General features: G+C 41.0%; 1 protein-coding gene across 4 annotated transcripts in view; it reads right to left on the bottom strand.

The window, feature by feature from the left end:
- PLCB1 (phospholipase C beta 1) overlaps positions 1 to 24,053 on the bottom strand; it is a 343,204-nt gene that overhangs the window by 226,312 nt on the left and 92,839 nt on the right. For all 4 annotated transcript variants that reach the window (XM_021540293.3, XM_085577017.1, XM_021540294.4 and 1 more), the window contains exon 3: positions 20,735 to 20,803. In XM_021540293.3, coding sequence (XP_021395968.1) covers positions 20,735 to 20,803 — 69 coding nt within the window. The remainder of the gene's footprint in view (positions 1 to 20,734; positions 20,804 to 24,053) is intronic.

The raw sequence follows: 24,053 nt of genomic DNA, 5'->3' as shown, positions 1-24,053 counted from the left end.
ATTCTGGGAAAACCCACCAGTTCTCACTGATATTCTGTTCTGAATTAATAATATTAATCCTAATCTTTACATTCTGCTCAATTTCGAAACATGCATTCCAGACAAGTAACTCTGATGCTTTTCAAACTTTACCCGAAGTTCCTAAAATGGAATTTTCCAATCTGAATCATCTCAGCTTAAGAACAGAGACCAGAACTGCCTCAGTACAAAATTCACACATATATTTAAGGACACAACGTTTGCTAGTGCTAAAATAAAACATTTTATAATGATCTTCAGGAGCTCAGATAAGATGCCTCATACATTTGCCCTTTGCACGAAAGACCAGAAGAAGATGCCAAAAGGGTTTAAAAATGCTACATGAACACTTTCACTTTATTGACCTGGCAGAAGAAATGCCTGCCACGTCACAACACAGGTGACTTGAAATCTGTCAGTGATGGAAGAAAAAACATCTATTTACAGGTTTAAACTCCAGCTTTGTAACCTGTTTGCAAATGCTGTCTAGGACACCTGAAGATTATTAGGTCTTACCATCCTTTTAATGATTTTTAAATTATCATTGATTTTCTTTTTAATGCCAAAGAGCCTTATGTTAGACACCTGGAAGCCAAAAAGACAAACTATTCATCCTCCACCAGGCCTCCAAAGTAATAATAAACAAGGAATCCAACACTTTCTTCTCTTTATTTCATTGAAATTTGGAAATCAAACATTTTCTAAAATGTACAAATTCATTTTTGACAAGTCCTCACAGGAAAGGAAATCCAATCAGCATTAAAAACAGGGGCTCAGAAAAAGCACAAAAAGTTCTCCCTGTGCTTTACAAAGATCATTTTCAAGGATATGTTCTGACAGAAGAGTAACATAAATCCAAATGGTATTTGAGTCCTTTATTTGTTTTCCAATGCCCACTCAAACTTCCAGGCACCTTTGATGGTGAAGAGGGCACTTCTCCAAACCAAATCATAGGGGTTCCTTTTGGGGCTGCTGAAAATGTACAGGGCTAGGTCATGTTGGTGCCAGAAGTCAGGAGTGATCTAAAGACCCCCCAGAAGATATAAAACATATAAAAAACACACTCACAAAGAATTCCACTATTTGTCTCTTGTCTCCAGACTCAAATGTTGTACTTAGGAAATGACAGGACTCTACAGATAATGTTTCCAGTTCTTAAATTGTTTTGTCCCAAGGCTAATAATATTAATAGACTTCACTGGGCTTAATTAGCATTTTGTATAACCCCAGCTGATCATTAAAATTTCATTTAATCTGATCACCAAAGTACATATTTTAGGTCCAGTCCAGATTAAGGAATTGCAAGTATACAATTACAACTGAGTGGATGAGCCAGGGCATTTTTCAGTCCTAAATTTAATTTCAGTATCTCAGGTCCATTAGTGTGGATTGCTGAATCTTCCTCCTTGTTTAACTGACAGCAGCAATCAATCAAAACCTCCTATTTTATATATTGGGAGCACGAATTCTCAGTTCCTGTCGCTCAGCAGTTGCAGGTGGCTCTTCCTTACCCCAAACTCAAGGTCTGCCAATCTTTGAGCTCTGCTGGAAGGTACCAGCCAACATCTCAGTGCAGGCAGTTTCATACTTACATTAAGTAATTTTGCCAATAAAACCATTTCACCAAAGGAAACATGCTTCTGCCAGTAAAAAGACTTATCTGCTTCTACAGTTGTGTTTGTAACAGAACTTTTACTACCCAAATTTTTCTAGCAAAACATCTAGAAGTACATCAGGCTCCCAAGAGCCAAATCTCCCCTTGGGTTTCTGAGGAGCTGTGCTTCCAGGTGAGTTATTGGGCTGAAAGCTAGTGAGGCCCAAGAGAGGAATTTTTACAAGCCCAGAGCTCTGGGCAACATAAATCCACAGCTCCTTTGTGGTGCCCCAGAGAAGCATTGACTCCTTTTTGGAGGAGTGGTACATGAAGGATTAAGCACACTCACTTCCCTGCTTCTAAGGCTCAGCCACTTGTGGAGTCATGCATCCTGCAATTCCCAACAGGTAGGGAATAATGGCACCACCAGGAGCAGCATTACATTTCCAGCTAAGTCCTGGAAACATGGCAAACTGAGATTAAACCAGAGGGAATGACAGCATAAGCACACATACAGTCAGCCAAAATAACAGCAAGGGCAAAGCCTAAATTGTCTCTATTAAAACCAAAATCAAGGAACAAAACCAACTGCATCAGCACTGTTTTATATCATAATCCTGTACTTTATACAGACAGATAAACTCCAAAAAATGGCCTTGCTACACAGAATTGAGGATAGTTTTATAAAACACAACTGGACAAATCTCACAGAGCTGTAGACACACCTCTATGTAACAAATTCCCTCAGGAGAGCTTTTGTCCTTCCCTGAGCTCATATGGACACAGTCATAAAAGTGCTTTTGGCAGGCTCTTTGCCTCTATGTCATTATCTGCCATCTCCACTTCAAAAGAAATCCCAGGGCTGGATACAGCGCCTGACCCTGGATAACTTATGGAACCATTAATTCCTCTCCTTCTGGCTTCCTTACAACACAAACTACAGCCAACACTTCTATGATGAAAAGGCTTAGCTCATGGAATCTCTACTGCTTGTGAGCACTGATTTTCCATGATGCTGAGTGCTCCTGTCTAGGTACAGAATGACTTCAACTCACAGTTCTCAGTGTTTAGTTGGAAACTTTATTCTAATGTGAGGTTAAGTCTTGAATAATTGCTTCTGGGTACTAAAACTTGTACAGCTCAGATGTTTACAAGGCCTGGTTTACATATATATATATATATATATATATATATATTCTTGTGGTAGCAGCCTTTAGGTTAAATCAAGAACACACAAAATTGTTTGTATTTCTGAGAGTTTGCTTTAATTGTCCAATATTTTAATAATCTGCTTGCAGCCTGTCTGGTTTAGTTTATCTGGAAGAAGCAGTTTGCATGAGTAAGATAATTCAATTTAAAAAATACATTCCCTGTAGATGTCTCCAATATGTAGAAAATTTTGGTCACTGATGTTCTTCAGAATGGCTGTGCTGCACTTTCTACACTGAAGCCATAATACTCTTTCCTCAGGGAAAAGGTTATTTGGTGCATGAGAAGTTTTGGATTTTATTCTGTTAAATATTTTGTTGCAGATCTGACCTCCTTGGGCCATTTTTGTTTGCACAAATCTTTCCCATCAAGTATTAGTCATGCTCTGAGTTCTGTTAAAATAGTTTTGATAAGAATTCTTGTAGCTGGCACAGGGGTTCAGAAACAAAATGAAGCTGATTTGTAAGCATTTGTTTTCTCCAAAGTTTGTGGCTCAGCTGCTTATGTGAACTTCCATTATAAAGTTCGGCTTGCTTGTAAATCTTAGCAAAGATCTTTTCATTAAATCACCAGCCATTAATGTGAAAATTCAGTAAGGAAAAGCAAGTAGTTTGAAATTAAATTTAAATAAAAAGAAGCTCTTATTCAACTCATTAGTACTTTAAGAACTTGATTTCTAGATACAATTAAAAGCAATTAAAGTCCAAAGCTTCAGAACTGCACTCCAAGGAGAACACACAGTGGCACAACAAAATGTAAGGATGCAATCAGAGCTGTGTTGAAAGTGCTGATGTTTCGTGTGTCTTTGGCTTTTAAAACACACAGAAAGTCACTGCACTGAGAGAAACTAAACAGCCTGGATGTCAGGGAGGGACCAAGCAGCTGCATCTCCCATGTTCTGGAATGGCTCATCAAAAGCAGAGAGCTGCTGGCACTTCCAGAACAAACTCCTGTTCCATGCTCTCTCTCTGAAAATCCAATTTCCACACATGGTTCTTCAGACCCCAACTGCTCTATGATAACTTGCTCAGGTTGTCAGATCTCAGCACGAGGGAATTTGTATTCCTGCCAGGCAGTGTAACCTTATGTATGACATGCTCTCCACACGGCCTCCTCCACTGCTGCTAATTCCTGCACAATTAGCACTCGGTTGCACATCCTTGCATAAACAGAGTCCCTGATTAATTACCAGCACCCTTCATCAGAGATCACCCAGGGATACCAAGGTAAACTAGCTCTATGGACCTGGAAGAGAGAGAAGCATTTGCAGAAAGGATTCTCTCCACTGCCTTTAATTCTATGCCCAGGCCAGTGTTTATTTAGCCACTGTTTCACTCAAGAGGTTTTGAAACATCCTTTTGTAATTTGCTTCCAGGTACAGTCATCACCTTGTTTAAATATCACAGTTCAGATGAGGTAGCTTATTAAAAGGATACTGTGATTGTCTATCAAAAAGGAGCATGGTCTTGGCTGGCAAGGAAGGGTGGTGCTCCCATAGACGCTCCAGTCGAGCTGCTTGAGAAGAAACCTCTCTACACTTGTGCAGAAACCTCTGCTAAGAAAAGGAAGTTCAAGACAGGACCAAATAAGCTGAAGGTGGAGAGGAAAATGAATGTAACAGCACCACATCCAGCACCTTCTCAGCCTGATGATTTCAAGAGCTTTCTATTCTGTTGGCCACTGAGCTCCAGGCCACTTCACTCGCTCAGCATCTTTCCCAAAAAGTACATTTCAGCTCTGGCTCTTTTCAGCGTTCTGTTTTTTTTTTGGGGGTGTTTTTTTGGGTTTTTTCTTTTTTTTTTTTAAGCAGAAAATCCAGCACCCCGGTGTTAATACAATTTCTCAGACAGAAAGTAACAAGCAAAGCTCAACTAGGAAATTGCACTACCAGGACATTTTACATTCTTGACAAAGTGACACAAACTTGACATAAACTTCATTTTCGCAGTGCCATAACATGAACCACTGCACCATTTGCTTATCCGCAGCTGCTGCAGATCCTCTGAGCTGGAGGCTGGAACTAGAACAGCTCTAACTCCAGTGTTTCACTGTCAGGTAATGCCTTTAGGAAGCTGCCTACCTGCAGCTCCTCAGCTCCTCCTTCCAAGATGTCTGTATTTGATGTCAAACAATTCAGAACAGAAAGCCAAGGAGTCATGCAAACCAAGAGCAACAATTCAGTGGCAACAGACTTGTCTTCCTTCAATTATCAGACATGCACATAGCACAGAAGTTTATTCAGATAACCTTTCCTCTGCCTCCTGAAAAGCTTTCGAAACCTTTGGTCTTCCAGTTCAATTTTCCTGGGTGCTGACAGTTGAGAACAATCTATGTTTCTTCAAGAGAAAAAATAAGGGATGATTCAGAGATGCACAATTAGATTGAGATATTCCAGGTTAGGGAAAGCAAATGTGACAAGGCTGTCAGGATTTTCCTCCCAGATTTAGGAGAAACAGATGAGACATTACATAAACTCCTCACTGATCACCAAGGTTAAGCTCTACAGCAGATCATCAATTTAGAACCATTTACTACTCCAATATGAAAGAATTGGTTAGAATTACAAGTACTCTCTTCCATATTTTAAAGGCTGTTGGAGGAAAGAATGAATTAGAGCTTATTTTTTATAAATAAGATCCATAAAATTGAAGAAATGTAAACTTGGAAAGGACTTGAAAGGTCATTAGCAAAGTGTAATGGAGAAGAAATACTTGAGTAACACAAATACAAATGCCTTTGTAAATGCTGCTCCTACTTAGGGCTTGATTCCCATTTTACAATATCCACACTATTCCTACTTCACTGCATAAAAAGCAAACATATTGAGGGCACTGTCTGATTTAGTTACTACTGGGAAATTGCATTAGGCACAGATCCCAAAATAATGACTATTCTGCTCCTCATCTTTTAAACAAAATATACACATCTGCAAATGCTCCCCATGCTGGGTCTGCCAGCCGGCAGCTCATTATAAAGCACAGCAAAACGGCTACACTGATAGTACTGCAGATAACATATCTTGATCCTTCACTATCAGTCAGCTCTTTCATCCCTGAAATAATGTCAATAGAGAACCATGCAGCTGCAGAAGCAGAGACACTTTGGGCTTTAAATACACTGCATGAAAGTATTTATGGAATTAGATTGTAATGCTCTAAAGGGGAATATCCGACTGGCAGGAGGTCAGGGATTTGTTTCTATCCATCTTCCCAACCTGTCTGGTGCTGTGGCCGTGACATGCTGAGCAATGGTAATGGAAGGTTGGTGGTCATTCCTGCTGCTTTGGACAGCAGGATGACAGGAGGGTTTTCATTAACAGAAACAAAGGAGCCAGCTTTCTAGGATCAGACAAATTTGATTTCAGCTCTCAAACATGAAGTGCACTGTCAAACACAATTTCTTCTTCAAAGAAACATGTGCTAAGTAAAGGAATGAAACTGTAAATAGATTATTAACCATATTTAAACTGATTACAGGTTAATGCAGGATCCAGACCAAAGACATGCAGTGGTGCAGGCTGCATATCACTGAACTGAGCTCCTGGTTCAGGGTGATTTCACACACATTTTTCAAGAAACAAGACTAACTACCAAGAAACTTTCTAAAAGAAAAGGGAGAAATGAACTAAAAATGAAATGTCACTAAGTAAAAATGCTTTGCTGGGTTGGGTGTAGCTACACAAGGTTCAGGCTGGACATCAAGGAAATTCTTCATGGAAGGGGTTGTTCAACATTGGTTTGGACTGCCAAGGGAAGTGATGGAGTCACCATCCCTGGTCAAGAAATGACTGGACATGGCACACAGTGCTCTGCTCTGCTTGACGTGGTGAAGGTTCAGCCACAGGTTGGACTCGATGGCCTCAGAGCTCTTTTCCAACCTTAATGATTCAGTGATTCTGAAATAATCCAACATCAGCTGAGCTCCATAGCTGAAGGTGCTTCACACAGCACTTCAAACTCCTTAAAGGAGGAACTGTTTGGACTCTAGCTAGGAGTTAAGTAAATACAGATGTAGAAAGAGTAGGAAAATAAATACATCAAGGCACTAAAACTGCACCAGCATTACTAATTGCTGCTTATTGGACTTTTTCCTGGCTTAGCTGTTTCCCAATAAAAACCAAACAGCTGCTAAGATTGCACAAGGAGCTCTTTGGCCCCACATCTTGTCCAGGCTTTGCCAGATGCTGTTTGGAGAAGACATTTCTGCTGTTTCCCAGGCCCTGAGGGTTCTCTGGTGCCCTGTGCCCACGTTCCTCTGCTTGGATAGCATCCTGGTACAGGGTGAGAATCCTGTAGGTAGTGCTTGTAGTGCTGTGGGGCTGGCACCACCTCAGAGCATCTCAATGGGATTCCAGAGCTCTGCCCCTCTCATTGGGGTTCTCCATTTTCACATGCCTCACCTCCCCTGTCATTCCAGTTTAATGTACCTTGTGGTGGCCTCTCAAAGACAATGTAATTGCAGTCAGCTGCTGACACTTCATTCCTACCAGACAAGTCATGTGAGCACCACCCAGCTCTTCCCTTCAGGAGTAAAAGTCACTTCTAACAGATGACAGGCAAGTTAAAAAATAGACAAAACCGTTTACCACATTACTAAAGAAGTCTACTTCAGACAGCATGGTTCATGTTTTGTAACAGCACTACTATCTATAACTTCAATAAACAACAAATAGAAACAGATTTCAAGTCGGAAATAGAAAACATTGTGCTTGACTCAGATGACCCACCATGGTCTCTTCCAACCATATCCATTCTGTAATTTTTTAAATTTAAGAAACAACTATTTGTTTCACTAGAAATGTATATCTGGTCTAGCAAAATGTAGACGATTTCCACTGATATCAAGTATTTATAAATTAGAAAACCAACAGAAATATTTGCAAAATATTTAAATTAATAACTAACTACTACTTCTAAAATATGGAATTCTAGACTAAATATGAATTTACACTGAATTTTTCCTCCAAGTCTTCCTTATGATGCTGTTTGCTAAAGAAGCTCATCAGAATTGGTTTTGTCTCATTCCATTCTCATGCTTAAGACATAACAATTACTTTACATTTGTTAAAATGCAACTTTTAATGAAGCTCCCAATGCAGAAATACAAAGAAATCAGAACACATGCATCAAATCATACTGAAAACCAAACCAACCCAGCTGAATGAAGCAGCCTGGCTCTGCTCTGTATGCCCAGACTAAACTGTGCCCTCCTAGCCCAGGGTTTGCAGAAGAATTTAAATCCAGAGCCAGCTGCTGCCCACATCACTTGTCCCTGCATTTCAAGAAAGCTCTTCAAACAAGCCATCTTCAAATAAGCCATCGTATTTCTTCCCCAGCCATGGTTTCAAACAGTAGTGCTTCTGTTCTCAGCCTGCACATTATTTTCTCTTACACACACAGAACATGACCAGCCACCCCATTTTTTTGCAATGTGATGAGGTTATTCTTTGTTATATCCACTAATCAGTATTGAGAGCAACTTGGGAAAGAGAGATTCTGGATGAACAGAGCCCACTCAAGTTGGCTTTCCAAGCTAAGATTTTATTATTTGAAGCAAAATTAAAAGGAAGCCAATCAGCTCCCTCTGGATGATGGGAATTTTAAAGAACCCTCCTGCACATCTCAAAAATAAATAACTGAAATACAGATTTTTTTTTTTCTCCTTTCCTTTGGTGACTTGCCTGTCGATTGCCTTTTCATTTCCTGGAGACATTTCTAAGCCTTCTATATCCCAAAACCCAAACAAAATCAATGCATCCCCCCAAACTGCAATCATCCACTGATGGGAGAGCAAAGAACTGGAGGTAGCACACAAAGCCTTGTGCTTCTGCTGCCTCTGTTCACAGGCCCAGCTGGAAAAGCATTTCTTTATTTCACTGGGGGGTGGGCTCACTCCACCGTCAAGGGAACTGGAAAACACATGAGGTACTGATAAGTGCCCTATAAATAGATTTTGGCTTTGCCCAAGTGCTCTGATTTGCAGCAGTTGATGTAAATAAGCTCTGGGTTTAAAACCTGTGACAAACACTACTCTGAAACAGCTTGGTTGTGTAAACAGCTGTCTCCATGGTTCAAGGGAGGATGAAATCCACTCCTCAGCTCTCTCCCTGCAGAACCGGGCACATGGGTTCCAAGGAGGGCTTTCGCTGTATGCCATTAGCATTTTTATTTTGTGCCCATGCTGTATTGTGCCCAGCCTGTATTAACACTTGCAAGCTGGTCCTTGCAATTCTCAAGCATAATCCCAACGCAGAACAGCCAAGAAAAACAAGTATTTATCTTTTTTTTAATCTCCAGTTCTCTTATTTGCAGCAGGTAGAGCAACTGTACCATATTTATGTGGCCAGACTGAACTATGTATTCATGCAATTCAATTCTGTACTCCCAGGGGCAATAGACCATGCACACCCAAAAAAAAAAAAAATCCATCTGCACCTACATCAGGGGTTCACTATTTTCATGCAATGCAAATAAAACCATACTTCTTCATCTTTTTCTCTGGTTTATAAGCATATTAGAATTCTAAGTATGTCTCTAATATTCAACTACAATTGAAATAACCTTAGATCAAATAGCTTTGTATCACATTTGACATAGCTAAAAGAGTAAAGGAAAATGCACTTTTTTTTCACATACTCTAAATAATCTTGCAAATAGTTTTGAATTTATCATCAGGATAAACTGCATGACTAACAGGCACAATTCCTACTCAGGGGAAAGCTGCTGACAGGAGTTCTACATTCTCATCACTCATCTTAGTTCTGGGCTACTTTATATAGACTTCTCTTTAAATGACACTTTGTCTCCCAGCTCTCTTATCCTGGGATCACACCTTCCCTGGATGTGCTAAACAAGTACTTGGTCATTGCAGAGTTTCTTCCTACAAGGCTTCTGGAGCCCATGCCAAGTGCCTTGATGAATCAGACTCTCAGGCAGGAAGGGCAGGAATCCACTTCCCTTGCAATCCCAGCTCAGGCAATTCCCTCTTCCAGAAGGAAGGGAGTTCACAGTGGATGCTGATTATTATGGGAAACTTAAATAGCACTGAGCAAACCTGTACAGGAGCACTAGGGGTGATCACATTAGTCCTCCCTGCTGTGGAGTCACACAAGCTCTTCAGTTTGCTTAAAGATACTGAACCAATAATCCACAGCTTATTCCAAATATTGAAACAGCTCACAAATATGAAATTTCCTAAAGCCAAGGGGGGTACCCACAGTGCCAGCAGCAGGCACCTGGTCTGGGAGCAGGGGAGGGAACCTCACATCCCCATCCCCTACAAGCATAAGGGTTTGTTTTGGTACACACAGAAACAGAGACCAAGAACTTGCAGCTCCTCCACCACACCTTTCTCCTCCCCTGGCAGCACTGCCAGCTGTGGGCGGCTTTTCCCATGTTGCCAAGCACAGCACTGCTGTGAAGAACACAAGACTGTCTGAGAATTATTGGGTTTTGCCAGATGGCAGAAAGCTAACAGAGATTGTGTAACATTTGTTTACAGCCTCATAAGTTTTACCTTGGCATTCATAATTTGTCCAAAGTAGTTTTCAGCTGAAGTAGAAAACACAGTACCTCAGATTCAAACATGTGGACATTTAAATGCTCTCAATCAAGCTGGTATCTGATTCCTAAAAACACCAGTAAAGGGTTCCTTTTAATTACATAATTTGCAAGTGTCACACACAAACATTCAAATTAGCAATATCAAGTACTTATTCTTTCAGAGAACACTCTAAATATGAACCAAAAGGAAAAGCCAAGCATCATCAAAATATGAGGAAACCTAAGCACAGCTTGCAAATTACCCTTTTTTATTATGTAAGCAACAGTTAAATAATTCCACTTCTCCTCCCACCATTTGAAACTCTCCTGACTCCAGCATGATGGAAAAAAAATAGTCTTAAAAAAAAAAAAAAAAATCACTCCCCACAACTGAAATACTGCCACAAACTGATAAGTCTCTTAAAAACGAGCTAGAGCATATTTAGTGATGCCTACAAGAATTTACAGCAGCAATAGTTCCCTTCAAACATGCAGAAGTGTTGCCACTTTTCAGTACAGGGACAAACGGTGCAATGATGAACACATCAGTTATGAGAAGCTGCAACCAAGGACCTCAGAGAACTGTAGAATGGTTTGGGTTAGAAGAAGCCTTAAAGACCTTATTGTTCCAACCCCCAGGCGTGGGCAAGGGCATCCTTCCACTAGACCAGGTTGCTCAGAGGTCCATGCAAACTGGCCTTAAACTTTCATCAGATTCAAACTCTACAGCATCAGCAGCCTCAGCTCCCAAAGCACCCCAGAGCCTTAGGCTACTGCACAGAAACTCTGAAGAACAATATGAAAGCAGCTCCAGAAGAACTACTCTTCCTCCAGCCAAAACCAAGCAAACCCAAAGCTCTGCAGCAGTTCAGAAAATGTTCATGCACTGACCTGTAAAACACACCCACCACGAGACCTCAACAAGCTCCTGTCCTGCCCTTCCTCCTGCCTCTGTCCAACACCTTGCATGTTTACCCCGGTAGCAACAGTCCATGGCTGGAAAGAAATACTTTACCATTGCTCTAACCAAACAGATCAGTATTTCTGGAGAAGGTGATGTTCTCTCCTACACAGTCAGTGTGGTCTGAGGGGTGAGTAAACACAGAGAAGGAAGGGGGAAACTGCTGAGCTGCAGCTCGAGGCTTCTTGGTGTGGAAGCAGCAGCGTGATCAGATCTCCGGAGCCAGCTTTGGGAGCAAGGGCAGAAAGGGATCTTTGTCCTTATCAAGGCACAACTCAGCAAAACTGAGCTAACTGGGATAGCCAAATCAGCCTTCCCTCTCAACTGCCAAGTAACCATATGGAGGTTTAGACTTTTTAACCAAAAATGTGCTGCAGGAAACCTCACTGTGTTGGCTTTGATCTTTAACCCTCTGAAGGGAGTCCGGCTCTCTGCAACAGCCAAAGTAGAGCCCACTGCCCTGGGAGTGCTGGGATCTGCTCCCACAGTTTTATGATCTATCCCCACACACATCAGCCTCTTCTATTGGTCTCAACATGAGGGTAACCATTCACACAGATACTTTAGTCTATCTGAATTCAGTTTTGTCCTTTTTTAAGCATTTTAACAGCATGCAAATTACAATCATTATTTCCAAGATTAATGTTTCCCCTTTACACATGACCTTACCTAGCACAGATTTTCTGCTTCTGCCACTTCATTAGCAAACACGATTTTGAAGCCATTTACGCTAACATTCCGAAGTACAGCACACAATTTCTCATATAAATTACTTTAAATGTATTTCATTAATCTCAGAGGAAGGAGGTTAAATCCGAGCAGCAACAAGAACAAAAAAAAATCTTTGTGTAATTTCAATTATGGCATTATCAATATTGGATGTGTTTCAGAAAAGGGAAGGTAAGCATGGGATACAGAGCAAGTCACACCCACCATCAGCACAGCTCCCCTGAATTACCAGAACCCTCTATCACAGTAATTTCTTATAAAAATTACTGAGTTGATAATAATTTTTCTGTGTTTCAACACAACAGAAAGATCTCATTTCCTCTGAACTATTTTTTTTAATCCAATTATTTACCAGTTGCAGTAAACTATGTTGTAACACTGACCTAGCACCAGGGCTGGACATGACTTTCATGAATTCAAACAAGATCACGATTTATTAGTATTTGCAAGTTATACTAACACTTGTTTTAGGATTCCTCCTGGAAATAACATGGAAAAATATATGTTATTTTAATAGCTATTATGGTAATTAACCACCATTGGAAGTCTGGTATGTGGAAACCAGTCTCCCTTGATGGGAATGAGCCCCAGACGTGGAGATGGTGCGCAACAGGGTGGGAAAGTATCAGCTTCCATCTGGGCCTGATTCTAAATCATATCTGAGTTCACTCTGATTCCAAAATACAACAAAGGAACTGGATACTGCAAAATATCACAGCCAGGAATTCCCTAAGAAACTTCCAGACAAGGGGATTTCTTCTCCAAAGTAAGGCAATTGTGCTTTATCCAAATTCCTCCAGATAAACAGTGCAAGTCAGAAGCTCACAAACCTAAACCATACGGAATATGTCTTTCAAAGGCAAACCTACATTTTAACAGGTTGCTGCACTTTACAGATACACACTCAGGTTTCTTTCTGTGCTGTCTGGCAATTCAGGACCATGGTACCAACTAAATCAAGAGCTACCTGAACCTTCATGTAGGATCAGTGTAGGATTGTCCCTTTCTGCACCACACCACAGTCCCAGAGCACTGAGACATTTCTGTCAGTATTTCTGTAAGATTCTTCATATTTCAGGCTGGTCAATAATTCAGCCTACACCTGAGGGGTATGAAGGTAAGCTCATACTCAAGAGTGGCTAGGTTTGGGCAATGTTTAATTCATCTGCTTTCTTACACAGCCCCTAAAATGGTTTCTGTTCACCAAGAATCAGAGCCATACATTCACAAACAAGATTTCTCTGCAGAGCAACCTTTCTCACCAAAGACCTGACTTTTGCCAACTAAAGCCAAACTATGAAGGGTATTGGACACTCCCAATGCTATGAACCACAGGGAAGAAGATCCACATGCAGAAAACTGCTCCTCCTTCTGCCTCTGTGCAATGCTAGTGCAGGTCAGCCACAGCAAGGAGCAGTTGTGCAGATTCTACTCCTCCAGTCTGTAGCTGCAGAAATGCTTCTCCTTGGAAAGACTCAGCCCACAATGTCCTCCACAGTAATAGTATATAGTATATATAGTATATCATGTATAGCTATGTATCAGTCTTAACACACAGCAGTCTTCACCAGGAATTCACTGTACTTTGTTCTTGTGAATCACAAAAGACTGGAAAACACATTAAGCCAACTTTTGGCCCTCAGAACATATTCTTGTAGCTCTGGTCTACAGAGAACCATTTTGCTTCCCTGTGCCATCCATTTTGCAAGAACACCCCTGTGGATGGCTCATTATCAGCCCAGGAGTGGCAGAGTGTCTGAACTCCCCAGTGGCAGCAGCTGATAATTTTGTTTATTTAACTAGGACTAGTTTGTAAGGTGACAGAGCTGAGAAAGGCACAGGCAGGCAACTCGCCCTCAATACAGCTGTAAGGTTTTTTGTTATCACCACACAAATACTGCCCAGGACTTATTTAAAAATGAAGTAATTGTACGCCTTACTTGGTAGCATAATCCTATTTATAATTAAATAGGAACGGAGCTTTGTTTGGTTTGCTTTCAGAAATAAGCTACTGTATTAAAAACCCCAGACAGATATTTGGATGCACTTGCCCATGTTCTTGCATATCCACAGCAGACAAAGCAAAAGAAACAAGTCTCCTTTCTGCCTGATGCTTTGCAAAATAGATGTAACATGAATATGCTGCTATCACTACCCTGGAAATCCATAGTTTGCTGCTGCTTTTTACTTCACATGGTCCTCTTGTATTTTCATTTGCTCCCATTCACTACCTTACCTGTAGCTGAATTTTTGGTCCTGCTCTCATATTCCTAGTAAAATATTTGCCAGTAATACTGGTCGAGGTCTCTTTGCAGGACACCTGTGTCCCTACAAAGTCTCTGGTGCAGCTGGGGCATCCCGATGGCACAGCCATGCCTTGGGACGCACACATACCAAAAAGCCTCACAGCTCCATTAGGAGCTCCCAAAAACCCCATTTACATGCAGATGATAACAAGGATATCAAACTTTTGCAACTAATTAAAACCTGACAGCTTTCTCCAAACGGCTGTTTACAAGCTGAGGGATGTAATGACAAATCACCAAGCTGGATTCCAATAAAGCAGGAAAATTTTAATCATTTGTTCTAAAGAGTTGCAGAAAGATGCATCTGCTGTGACATTTTCACTTGAGCCTGTTGAGCCTACATTTGAAGCTCACTGCCATCAGATCTCTCCACACTACTGCTAAAATATGTACTTCAATATTTATGAACTATTTCTAGGTGGAGATAATGGCTCTGAAGGAAAGACTGGCATGTTTCAGTTATTGAGTACCTTTACATTTTCCAGTGAAAAATTTTGAAAATTCTTTCCAGACTGAGTGTTCATGACAGGTTAAATGGAGCATTCCTTATTTTTACAGATAGCAACATTTTATTTATTAGTTTTGTGTTAGTATTACACTAGGACTGTGCGTTCCCAAGACTTTGTGATCTTGGTGCAAGTCAAAAGGTAACATGTGGATCTGCAAGGTAACAAACAGTTAATATTGAAAACTGATAGTTTCAACATCTTAGCATTGTTAAAAGTGCCTCCAAAATTACTTTGTCATCCCAACAATTTTTTAAATTTTGCACCAGCTACTGCAAAAATGCCATTTGTCAGATTCAGGTGAAGTTTATCCCAAGTGACAGGGTGTGGGGGTTTGTGACAGCTGTGGTTGGACATGCTGTCCCAGCTGCACCCTCAGCTCATTAGCATCATTAGTTGTGAAAGCAGGAATGAGACATCCCTGTCCTGAATTACTGGGCAGCACCACTGGTCATACCAAAAGGGACAAAGGAAAAAAAAAAATTGTGCATGTACACAGGTTTACTGAAAAGCAGAAGCAGCATTTAAAGCACAACTTTACTGATAATTTCTAGTGTTTTCAGGAACTCAGATATCACAGATTTAATTGAGCAGGACCTATCTTTTCAAATTTAAATGTCAAGCTTTAAAATTATAGTTGTAAGATGCCTCTGTGCTACTTAAAATATGGAATTTCTTATTACAGGCTTTGTGCTGCAAACTTTGGCAAACAAGAAAAGATGAAGGCTTTATAAATACAACAAAGTATAAAACCAGCCTGAACTACATGGGCTCAGGAACTAAAAGGAAAACTAGCAAGGAAAGTCAAAATCCTTATTTAAGTGAAAATCAGGTGATTGGAGAGGGGGGTGGGGGGAAGGAGCAGAAAGCTAACTGTAACAGTCAGTAATTAGGGGGAAAAAAAAAAAAAATCTTTCTGGAAATGATCATAGTGAAAGCCTTGGAAAAAACCCAGTGATTTCTGCCATGCCCTGAATGTTAGTACATAGAGATTTCAATGAGCTGGCCAGACAAGCTAAGTTTCACAGTGAATGACATGCTGCTGAAAAGGTCCCAGTTCCCCAACCATTAGAGGTTGTGTGAATAAAGTCACCATTTTGGGCCATTGGAGGGTCCAAGGAAAAGCCCCGTCACTCTCAGGGCCCACAGCTCCCACACTCCTGGCGGCATTTAAACCACTTCCATTTCCACCTGAGCACTGGCCAAATATCATACAAAGAAATTAATCTTAACCTTCCTTAATAAAGTAAAATTCAACCTAAACAAATGTTTATGCAACTCAATCATCATTATGGAATAATAAAAAAAAAAAGCTGTTATGTAAAAGAACAAACTCATTTGGGGCAGATGTTTGTGGCTGTCACTGCTATCCCCAAGGTGAGTGGGAAGAAGGTGAGCTGTATGCACATTCCATTTTTATTTCTTTTTGGCAGAAATAGAACACTGCTTCGGCATAATTTACATTTTCTAATTTAGCATCAAGGTTGTTGAAGGGAAAGCAGCGTGCATTTCTAGCAGCAGACAAAAATAACAGCAACAGCAGCATTTGAGATGGGCAGAGCAACAGTAGCCGGTGCTGCAAAGGGCAGCAGGTGTGCTGCTGCCCTGTGCCAGCCATGGTCACAGCTGGCTTTTCCAGGGAATGGACTGAGAGCACAGAAAGGAAAAAACCCAATACATCTGCCATTTCACACAGGCAGTCTAATCAGGGTGTTACTAAACACAACATGAATGTCCCTGCACAGACTGTCAGTCCTACTGACTCCCAGTTGGTGCCATGGAGTGCACAGCAGCAGAGGCAAACACCACAGTCCAGAGAGCTCTCACAATTCAAACAGACTTGCACATGCTCCTTCCCCCCCAAATCACCTGATTTTCACTTAAATAAGGATTTCGGCTTTCCTTGCTAGTTTTTCTTTTAGTTCCTGAGCCCACGTAGTTCAGGAAATGCCGCTTTTCCTCTATGGATGTGTTAGAAGCCAGCAAACCTTCCACAGCAGCTTTTGGATTACAGCTGAGCCAGGTCCAAAATCATCTTGCTTGAGCATTTCAAGAAAAGCCACCAAATACAGAGAGGCTGGTGCTGATATTAAAATAGCAGTTGGAGTCTTGGCAAACTTCTAACATTCAAGCATCGGAATTATTTTTCTCTGTAGAGCTTGCTTGTTAAAGTGAGAAAACTTGGGGCGGGGGAGCCATGAGATTTTTTAAAATTGGGGATTACTTGCTAAACACATCTTGGCATAAGAGTGATTCTATCATTCATAACTTCATCTCCTACAGGTTTCACAGTATATGTTATTTAAAGAAATTCACTTCCTGCTGAATGATTTATGAGGGAAAACATACTGATCAAAAGTTTTTGATATGAGCATTTACCATGGAGTTATTTCCTTCTTCTCCCTGTCAACTAATCCTGATTTTCTTCTTGCTAGTAAAAACACATATAGCTGCTTAAGATTTCAGTTTCCATAGAAACTGTTGTTGGCTAAAGTAAATACAAGATGGCAAAAAGTATGACTTCCCTAGTCCTGTGAGCACGTTTGCCACTGCCAAATTTTCACCACCTGACCATTCCTTTCTCAGTATTTACTGGTGCCTGACATTTTTAGCTGCGGCTTCCTTTAAAGAGCGTGGACACTTCCATGCTTTCCAGAAGGCATGTGAGTATTCATAGCTATTCCTATGCCTCCTAGTACAAAAGCACATTTTGTGTTATTTTATTTTGCAGACCTTGTCACTGAACTTTACAAGGGAAAAGATGCCTCAGTTGCACATCAAACCAAAGCTTGAGAAAGTATTTCCAGGTAATATAAAAACAAAGGGAAATAAAACACTGCTTCATCACAACTAATGATTTTCTCCTGTTCCCAAAATTCCTCTCATACCCTTTCCTACCTGATTCTAATACAAACTAAAAAAGCAAAGTCCTGATAATAATTTTATAATTCCCTCACTTCTTTATAAATGCCATTTTACTTTGAATAGAGGCACTTCTTCCTAACATACACAATTAACGTGTCTTTTCTTATTCTCATCAGAACATGACTTTAATTTTTTTCTCATGTAGAACTCTGCTGCAGTGCTCTGTGCTGCCTGAGATTTTTCCTTTCTATCAAGAAATCATCCTTTGCATGCATATTACATTGAGATGGAAAACTCTGTTACCATTTCTGAAAACAGCAGCTGAAGACAGAACGAGCCATCCCTGACAAGGGTGCAAAAAGAAGGCGATGCTGGAGCTTCTCAGGATCTCAGGGTCATTTGAGTAGACTGCTTTTAATCTCCCAAGCATAAAGTGCCCTGGTACCCACTAAAATCTCCCTTCTACATCACTAAAAACCCAAGTTCCTGCCCTTGTTGCAACAGCACTGCTCAGGGGCAGCCATGCATTCACTGCAGTACCCAGAAATGTGTTCTCAGCTCACTGCTTGTGCTGCATTGATGTAAGGACTGCAGGGTGAGAGCTGCACTTCTGTGCCTTCAAGGGAACTTCTGAGGCTAAACATTGAGGGAATGGAGAAAGTAACCAGGCCAGCTGGATGAGAAACCCAGGAAGATGCCAAAACCATGCAAGAACAATCACAAAATATATGGGACTGGACTTATGGAAAGATACTATGAAAACTGAATTATCAACCAAAAAAGGAGAAACAGTAAAACCCTTTGTGCTTCTCCATCCTTTTTCAGAAATGAAGAATACTCATGGCAGTGCACTGAATGCAGCATGAGGACAGACTGAGTTTTGGAAACCAGGACTGCCTACAGTCCTCAAAAATCATTTCTTGCTGGTGGCCTTTTGTGGCAGCACACCTCACATATTCTGATAGCTTACAGTGGGTGAACCTAATGACACTGAAACTTAGCTTACTATAAAAATAAAAAGGAAATACTCTTTTTTATTTAATGGGAAAGTCAAGGCTTATTAAAAAGGACACTTATTTCAATCAAAAAGCAGCAGTAGATGAGAAATACACCAAATGAGGTTTAAAGATTCCTGGTAAGTTCATAACAACAACCCATGGGTGAAATCAACCCTTAGAATTCTGAAAAAAAATATTTAAAATTTTGCATAAACTGGCAGAACTCCCCTTATATAAAAATTGTACAAAACCATGGGCATGGTGGGGTGATGTAGAAAAAATCACCTCAGTCTCCTGGTTTACAATAAAAGCAAGGGGTGCTCCCACCTGGATGCAGAGATGTGGAAAAGAGCCCCTGAAAAACTTTGGTGAGTATCCTCTGTTCCCAGGGCTCTTTCTTCAGCCAAAATCACACGAGTTTAACTGAAAACCTCTGTGCAATCCCTGCTGCTACTACCTGACTTGGAGGCAAGCCTTCTAAAGCTGAGCTTTAGATCCCTGTGGAAGTGACACACACGGGGCTCTGTAATGCTGCCTGCCTGCAGCTGACGCTCCTTTGCTCAGCCCCACAACAGGATCAGAGCACAGCTGGCACAAGTGGCCCCAAAAGCAGCCTTTTCATTCACACCATTTGCAAGATGCCATCAACAGCCAGCCCAGGTACTATTTAGCTGCTGCCCACACACAAATCAATGACAACAAGCAAGCTCATTCACACAGGTGGTGCATTTCACCACCCTGAGAGCTGGGATTTTCTCCTACCCTTCATTTAATGCCACTGCTGTCAGATCTGTAATGTGCTCTAGCAAAACCAGCCTTTATGTAACCCAATAAATAAAAGTCACCAAGGCAATAGCTATGCATAAATTTTAGCTAAAAACATTTTGTTAGAAGAACATGAATGTCCACTGTAAAGCAGGTAGCATTTTAAAATAATGTTCTAGACATTGTTAATACTTTATTGCTATTCATCATAGAACCATTAATCATGGTGAAACTCATTTGGTATTAATGTGGATGTCATAAAATACTTCTGTTGCATTTCAATTATAACTCAGCCTTTAAAATGCTGCCAGCACTACATGGAGAGCTTTGAAAACCAAATATGAATAGTCTGTTCAGAGATAACTACAACTGCTTTCTGGCAGGGAAAAACAACCTTTTCCATTCCTAATGGCCCTCAGGGGGCTGAGGAGCCCCTAGGCCTGTGCCTGGGCCCAGGCCTGCAAGGAAGAGAGGTCATCCAGACCCAGGAATATTCCTCCCCCAAGATGAAAGTAGGAGAAACATTCTTTTGGTCTGTTCAACCAGGGCTAAGAGGCAGCAAGGCCAAACTTTCCAGGCCCTGGGAGATTTCATTTTTTCCCTATCACTCCTGAGATGCTCTGAGGCACTCCCTTACTTTCAGAACTTGGGTTTTTCCTCTCATGTGCTGTGTCTGCCCAAACAAAAACACCAGAGAGAACTTGTATCTACAGCCTACTGTCTGTGGAGACTGTAAATGAATGCACAATACATCAGGGCAGATCCAAAGGGAGCTGATCTCCCAACCTCTCTGATAGCAGTTTAAAAAAAAAACCAACCAACCAACCAAACAAAAAAACTAAAATCCTCCTTCTTGGCCTCAGGAGGCACTGAAAGAGGAAAATCACCAGCATAAAATACAACATGGACTCAAACAAATATCAGCTCTCTGCCATCAGGGAAGCCAAGAACTTGTCTAAGTGTACCTTGACAAACCAGGATTTTTGCTCCTGCAGAGCTTCCAGATGGATTTTACATACAGAATCCAGAGACAAAAGCTCAACAATCCCAACACTTCTCAACAGAAACAATGTTACACACTAAGAAAAGTAAAAAACTAAAAAGTTACACACTAAGAAAAGGTAAAACACATCTTTTAACTGTGGGAACTTTTTTTCTTCTTTTTAATTCTTGCATATAATTCCCATTATTTTTTATCCAGGTCATCAATGTAACAGGAAAGCATGCAGCAAGAATTCCTACCTTGGGAGCTCTGGCATGTTTTCCACATCTGGCATCTTTGACAAGGCTGATATCCAGCAGCTCCGTCTCCTAGAAGGAAAAATTGCAAGACAAGTAATTATTATGCTATTCAGGAAGCCTTGTTGTGTTATCAGTGTCCCACTTCCTACATCAGGTTGCCCAAATGGAGATCAGCTTCTAGGAGAGCTCAGGTGCACTCAGGCAATTCCAACAGCAACACTGCAGCTCTCCTAGGACCCATAGATTATATAGAAGCCATAAAGAGTCAAGCTGATTTCCTGGATTGTTCAACAGCAGCTGCTATGCTTTTGGTTCAATCCTTTTAATACAATTTTAGCATTTTGATGCTTGTCACAGTGTGACAAAAGGCAGTGTCAAAAACAGAAAACCCTGCCTCTGCAATAGAAAACCTGCTTTATTATTGCCAGAACACTTTGAAAAGTGCTCATAAACCCCAAGAAGTGTTGTATCTATAATAATAACAAGGTTCAACAATTTTAGTGATTGCTTCTCAGTAAGACACATGCACTTTTTGACAGGCATTTCAGAGCTTGTGCGCTATTCTTGAGTTATGGGTTATACAACAAAGCTGGCACATCATGACAGCTTCTGTTGGGCAAATTCTTGCCCTGCCCTACACACAAGTGACATGAAGAACCCCTTTTCCCTGATTTGAGCATTTAGAAGGAGGATGGATGCTGGAGAAGTGTGATTCCCAGCTGCCAGCAGCGATCTGAAACACTCCAGGAGGAGGGTGACCACACTGCAGGGACAGCCACACCATTTCCAAGCATTTCAGTCTTCCAGAGGAGTAACTGCAATGCTGTGCAGGGAACTTGAAATCTTTGTGCTGAACAAAGCCACTACTCCATTTCTTTTCATTTCCAAGGAGAAAAGGAAAAGAAAAATTAATTGACATATTCTTTTGCCAAAGGTTACTTGGGATCCTGATTTGTTTTTTGCTTTAAGGAACCCACTCTTACTTAGCTCTTGCAGAGCTTTGTCTTCTACTAAGAAAACTCTACCAACAAGTTTTTATGTGACTGCACATTCATCACATTTCCCTCTGTCCCCCCTAGCAATCCCAATTCCCTTCTGTTCTAGTACTTGCTAAGCTCCATGAATATGTTTCCCCTCCTCTTCTTGGAGCTTGTTTAGAGGAAACTTGCACTTTTGAGATGTTTATTTTTTGCTCTCACTTGCCTGAGAGAGGATAAGAGTATCAAAACTTGCAGAGATTAGAAAGAAGCATTGGCAGGGTGATAAAATATGAAAATAACCCAAACTCCACCGATACTCAGGGCATATGGACACAAGCACTCTTCTGACAGTGCAGGTAAAACTTTAAATTAAAAAAAATTACAAATAAGTGCACTGGAGGGCTTTGAGTCCTTTTGAGTTAATCCATAAGGTCATTAAGATACTGGCAGGAATGAAAACAATGGAATATGGCAGAGCTACACATGAGTTTATCACACTCAGAGCAAGAACTCAGGTGGGAAACAGGAGTTACATTTACAACACCAATAATACCCACATCCAGAGTGGTCTGAAGCCCATGGTGAAATGTTCCACAGAAGTTCCAGGCACGTGTAGATCATAAAAAATAGATTTCCCCAACTGAAAGGACTAAGAAGTACTAAAAATAAAGGCTTTAACAGCAAACACATGAGGGAAATTAAATATGCTGAAGAAAAATGGCTCTTACAGATCACAGAGATGCTGAGCCACACAGTATGAATTTCAAAAGCTTTTTTTTTAATTTGTCTGGTATTTTGGTTTTTAAAAAAAGAGAAAAACAACAAACAGAATTAGTAATTTAGTCACTTACAGAAGTGCAGCTAGACCTCCCGTGATACAAACACAAAAAGACCCTCTTAAGTGGAATAACACATACTAAAAAAGACAGGAGAAAAAAAAGGAAAAGGCAATGACCAACACTCCCAAGGTCCTGAACAACCCTGCCCAAATCTGCATCCTCCCAGATGGACGAGGATGACCAGGTATAGGGCTGGTTTGGAGTTTTGACTACTGCTTTCAAATTGCTTGCATGCCACCAAGCCATGTGCAGAATATGTGACCACCTGAGGATCCAAGAACTGACAGTCTAAGAGTAGGGGAAAGTGGAATTTTGTGGGGCTACTTGGCTCAGCCCAGCTGCCAGGGCTGTAGGAAAACCTGATCCCTGAACATGCACCTCATGGCCTTCCTACCCTGTTACCTCTCTGGCAAAGGACACAGGATTTGTAATCCTATCCCCAGAATCCTTTCTATCCCTATTTGACAACATCATTTAATATAAGTAGATGAGAGCAGGACCTGCATCCATAAAAGTGCCTCTACAGGCAGTGTTCAGTGAGGCTTGGATAAATCAAAATTCATAACGGCCCATTTCTTACTACTTTGGTTCAAAGAAACCTCCTGGAATTCCCTAACCCCAGCCACTTGCTTTCATCTTTTAAACAACTAATTAAGAGGGCAGAGATCAACTTCCTTGCAAGTCAGAGGAAATACAATTTCCTATTTCCCTATTGCAAAATGTGGGGGGACTTTTGTAGAAGGAAAATACACTTAAGCACTGGCTAAAGAAATGCCCCATTTCCTGTGCAGCAAAACAGCCCAAGCCCTCCTCCACCTAAATAAACAGGAGTTTTGTCAATTACTTCCTCCAGCCAGGCTTGGAAAATGCACTCTGTGTTGCAGCGGGCATGGAAGTCATAGCACCTGGGGGAGAAAGAAAAAATCCAAGCCCTCTGCAAGTCCAACTCTTCCCTGTTTAGAGGCCTCCAGTCATTGCTGCTGGGATTTAATCCTGCAATAGAGTAAAATCTCTTAATCCAAGTGGTAGATCCCTCCAATCATTCATAATATAAAAACTCTGGAGCAGTGAATTATTAATTCTACCATGTTTGTTTTCAATTAGCAGCCGAGACAGTAGTGCGTTCAGAGGGGGCTGCATTGTGCAATCTCACTTTTATGGGTGCTTTTGTGAGTGCACACACTCACAAAAGCAATGGATTGTGCAACCCTCTGTATCTGCTTGAGCACTTGTAATTAGGCCCATCTGAATTTAATATAATAAGACCAATTTATACCAGCTGAGGATCTGGCTCACTTCTATTTTAAACTGCCCAAAATGATGCCGACTGAGTCATGGTGCCTTGGGAATGTGCTTGTGACATAACCCCAGTTACAAAGCAGGAATTCTCCTGGATACCACTGGAAAGCTCTCCTGGAGAGCCAGCAGCAGCAGGGCGGGCTGAGAGCAAGATCTACTACAGAATCTCCCAAAACTGTGTCAAGGAGACCCAGCAAGAGT

Source organism: Lonchura striata, chromosome 3 (genome assembly GCF_050655825.1).
Source record: "Lonchura striata isolate lonStrDom1 chromosome 3, ASM5065582v1, whole genome shotgun sequence".
Classification (NCBI taxonomy): domain Eukaryota; kingdom Metazoa; phylum Chordata; class Aves; order Passeriformes; family Estrildidae; genus Lonchura; species Lonchura striata.
This window is presented reverse-complemented; position numbering and strand designations above follow the sequence as displayed.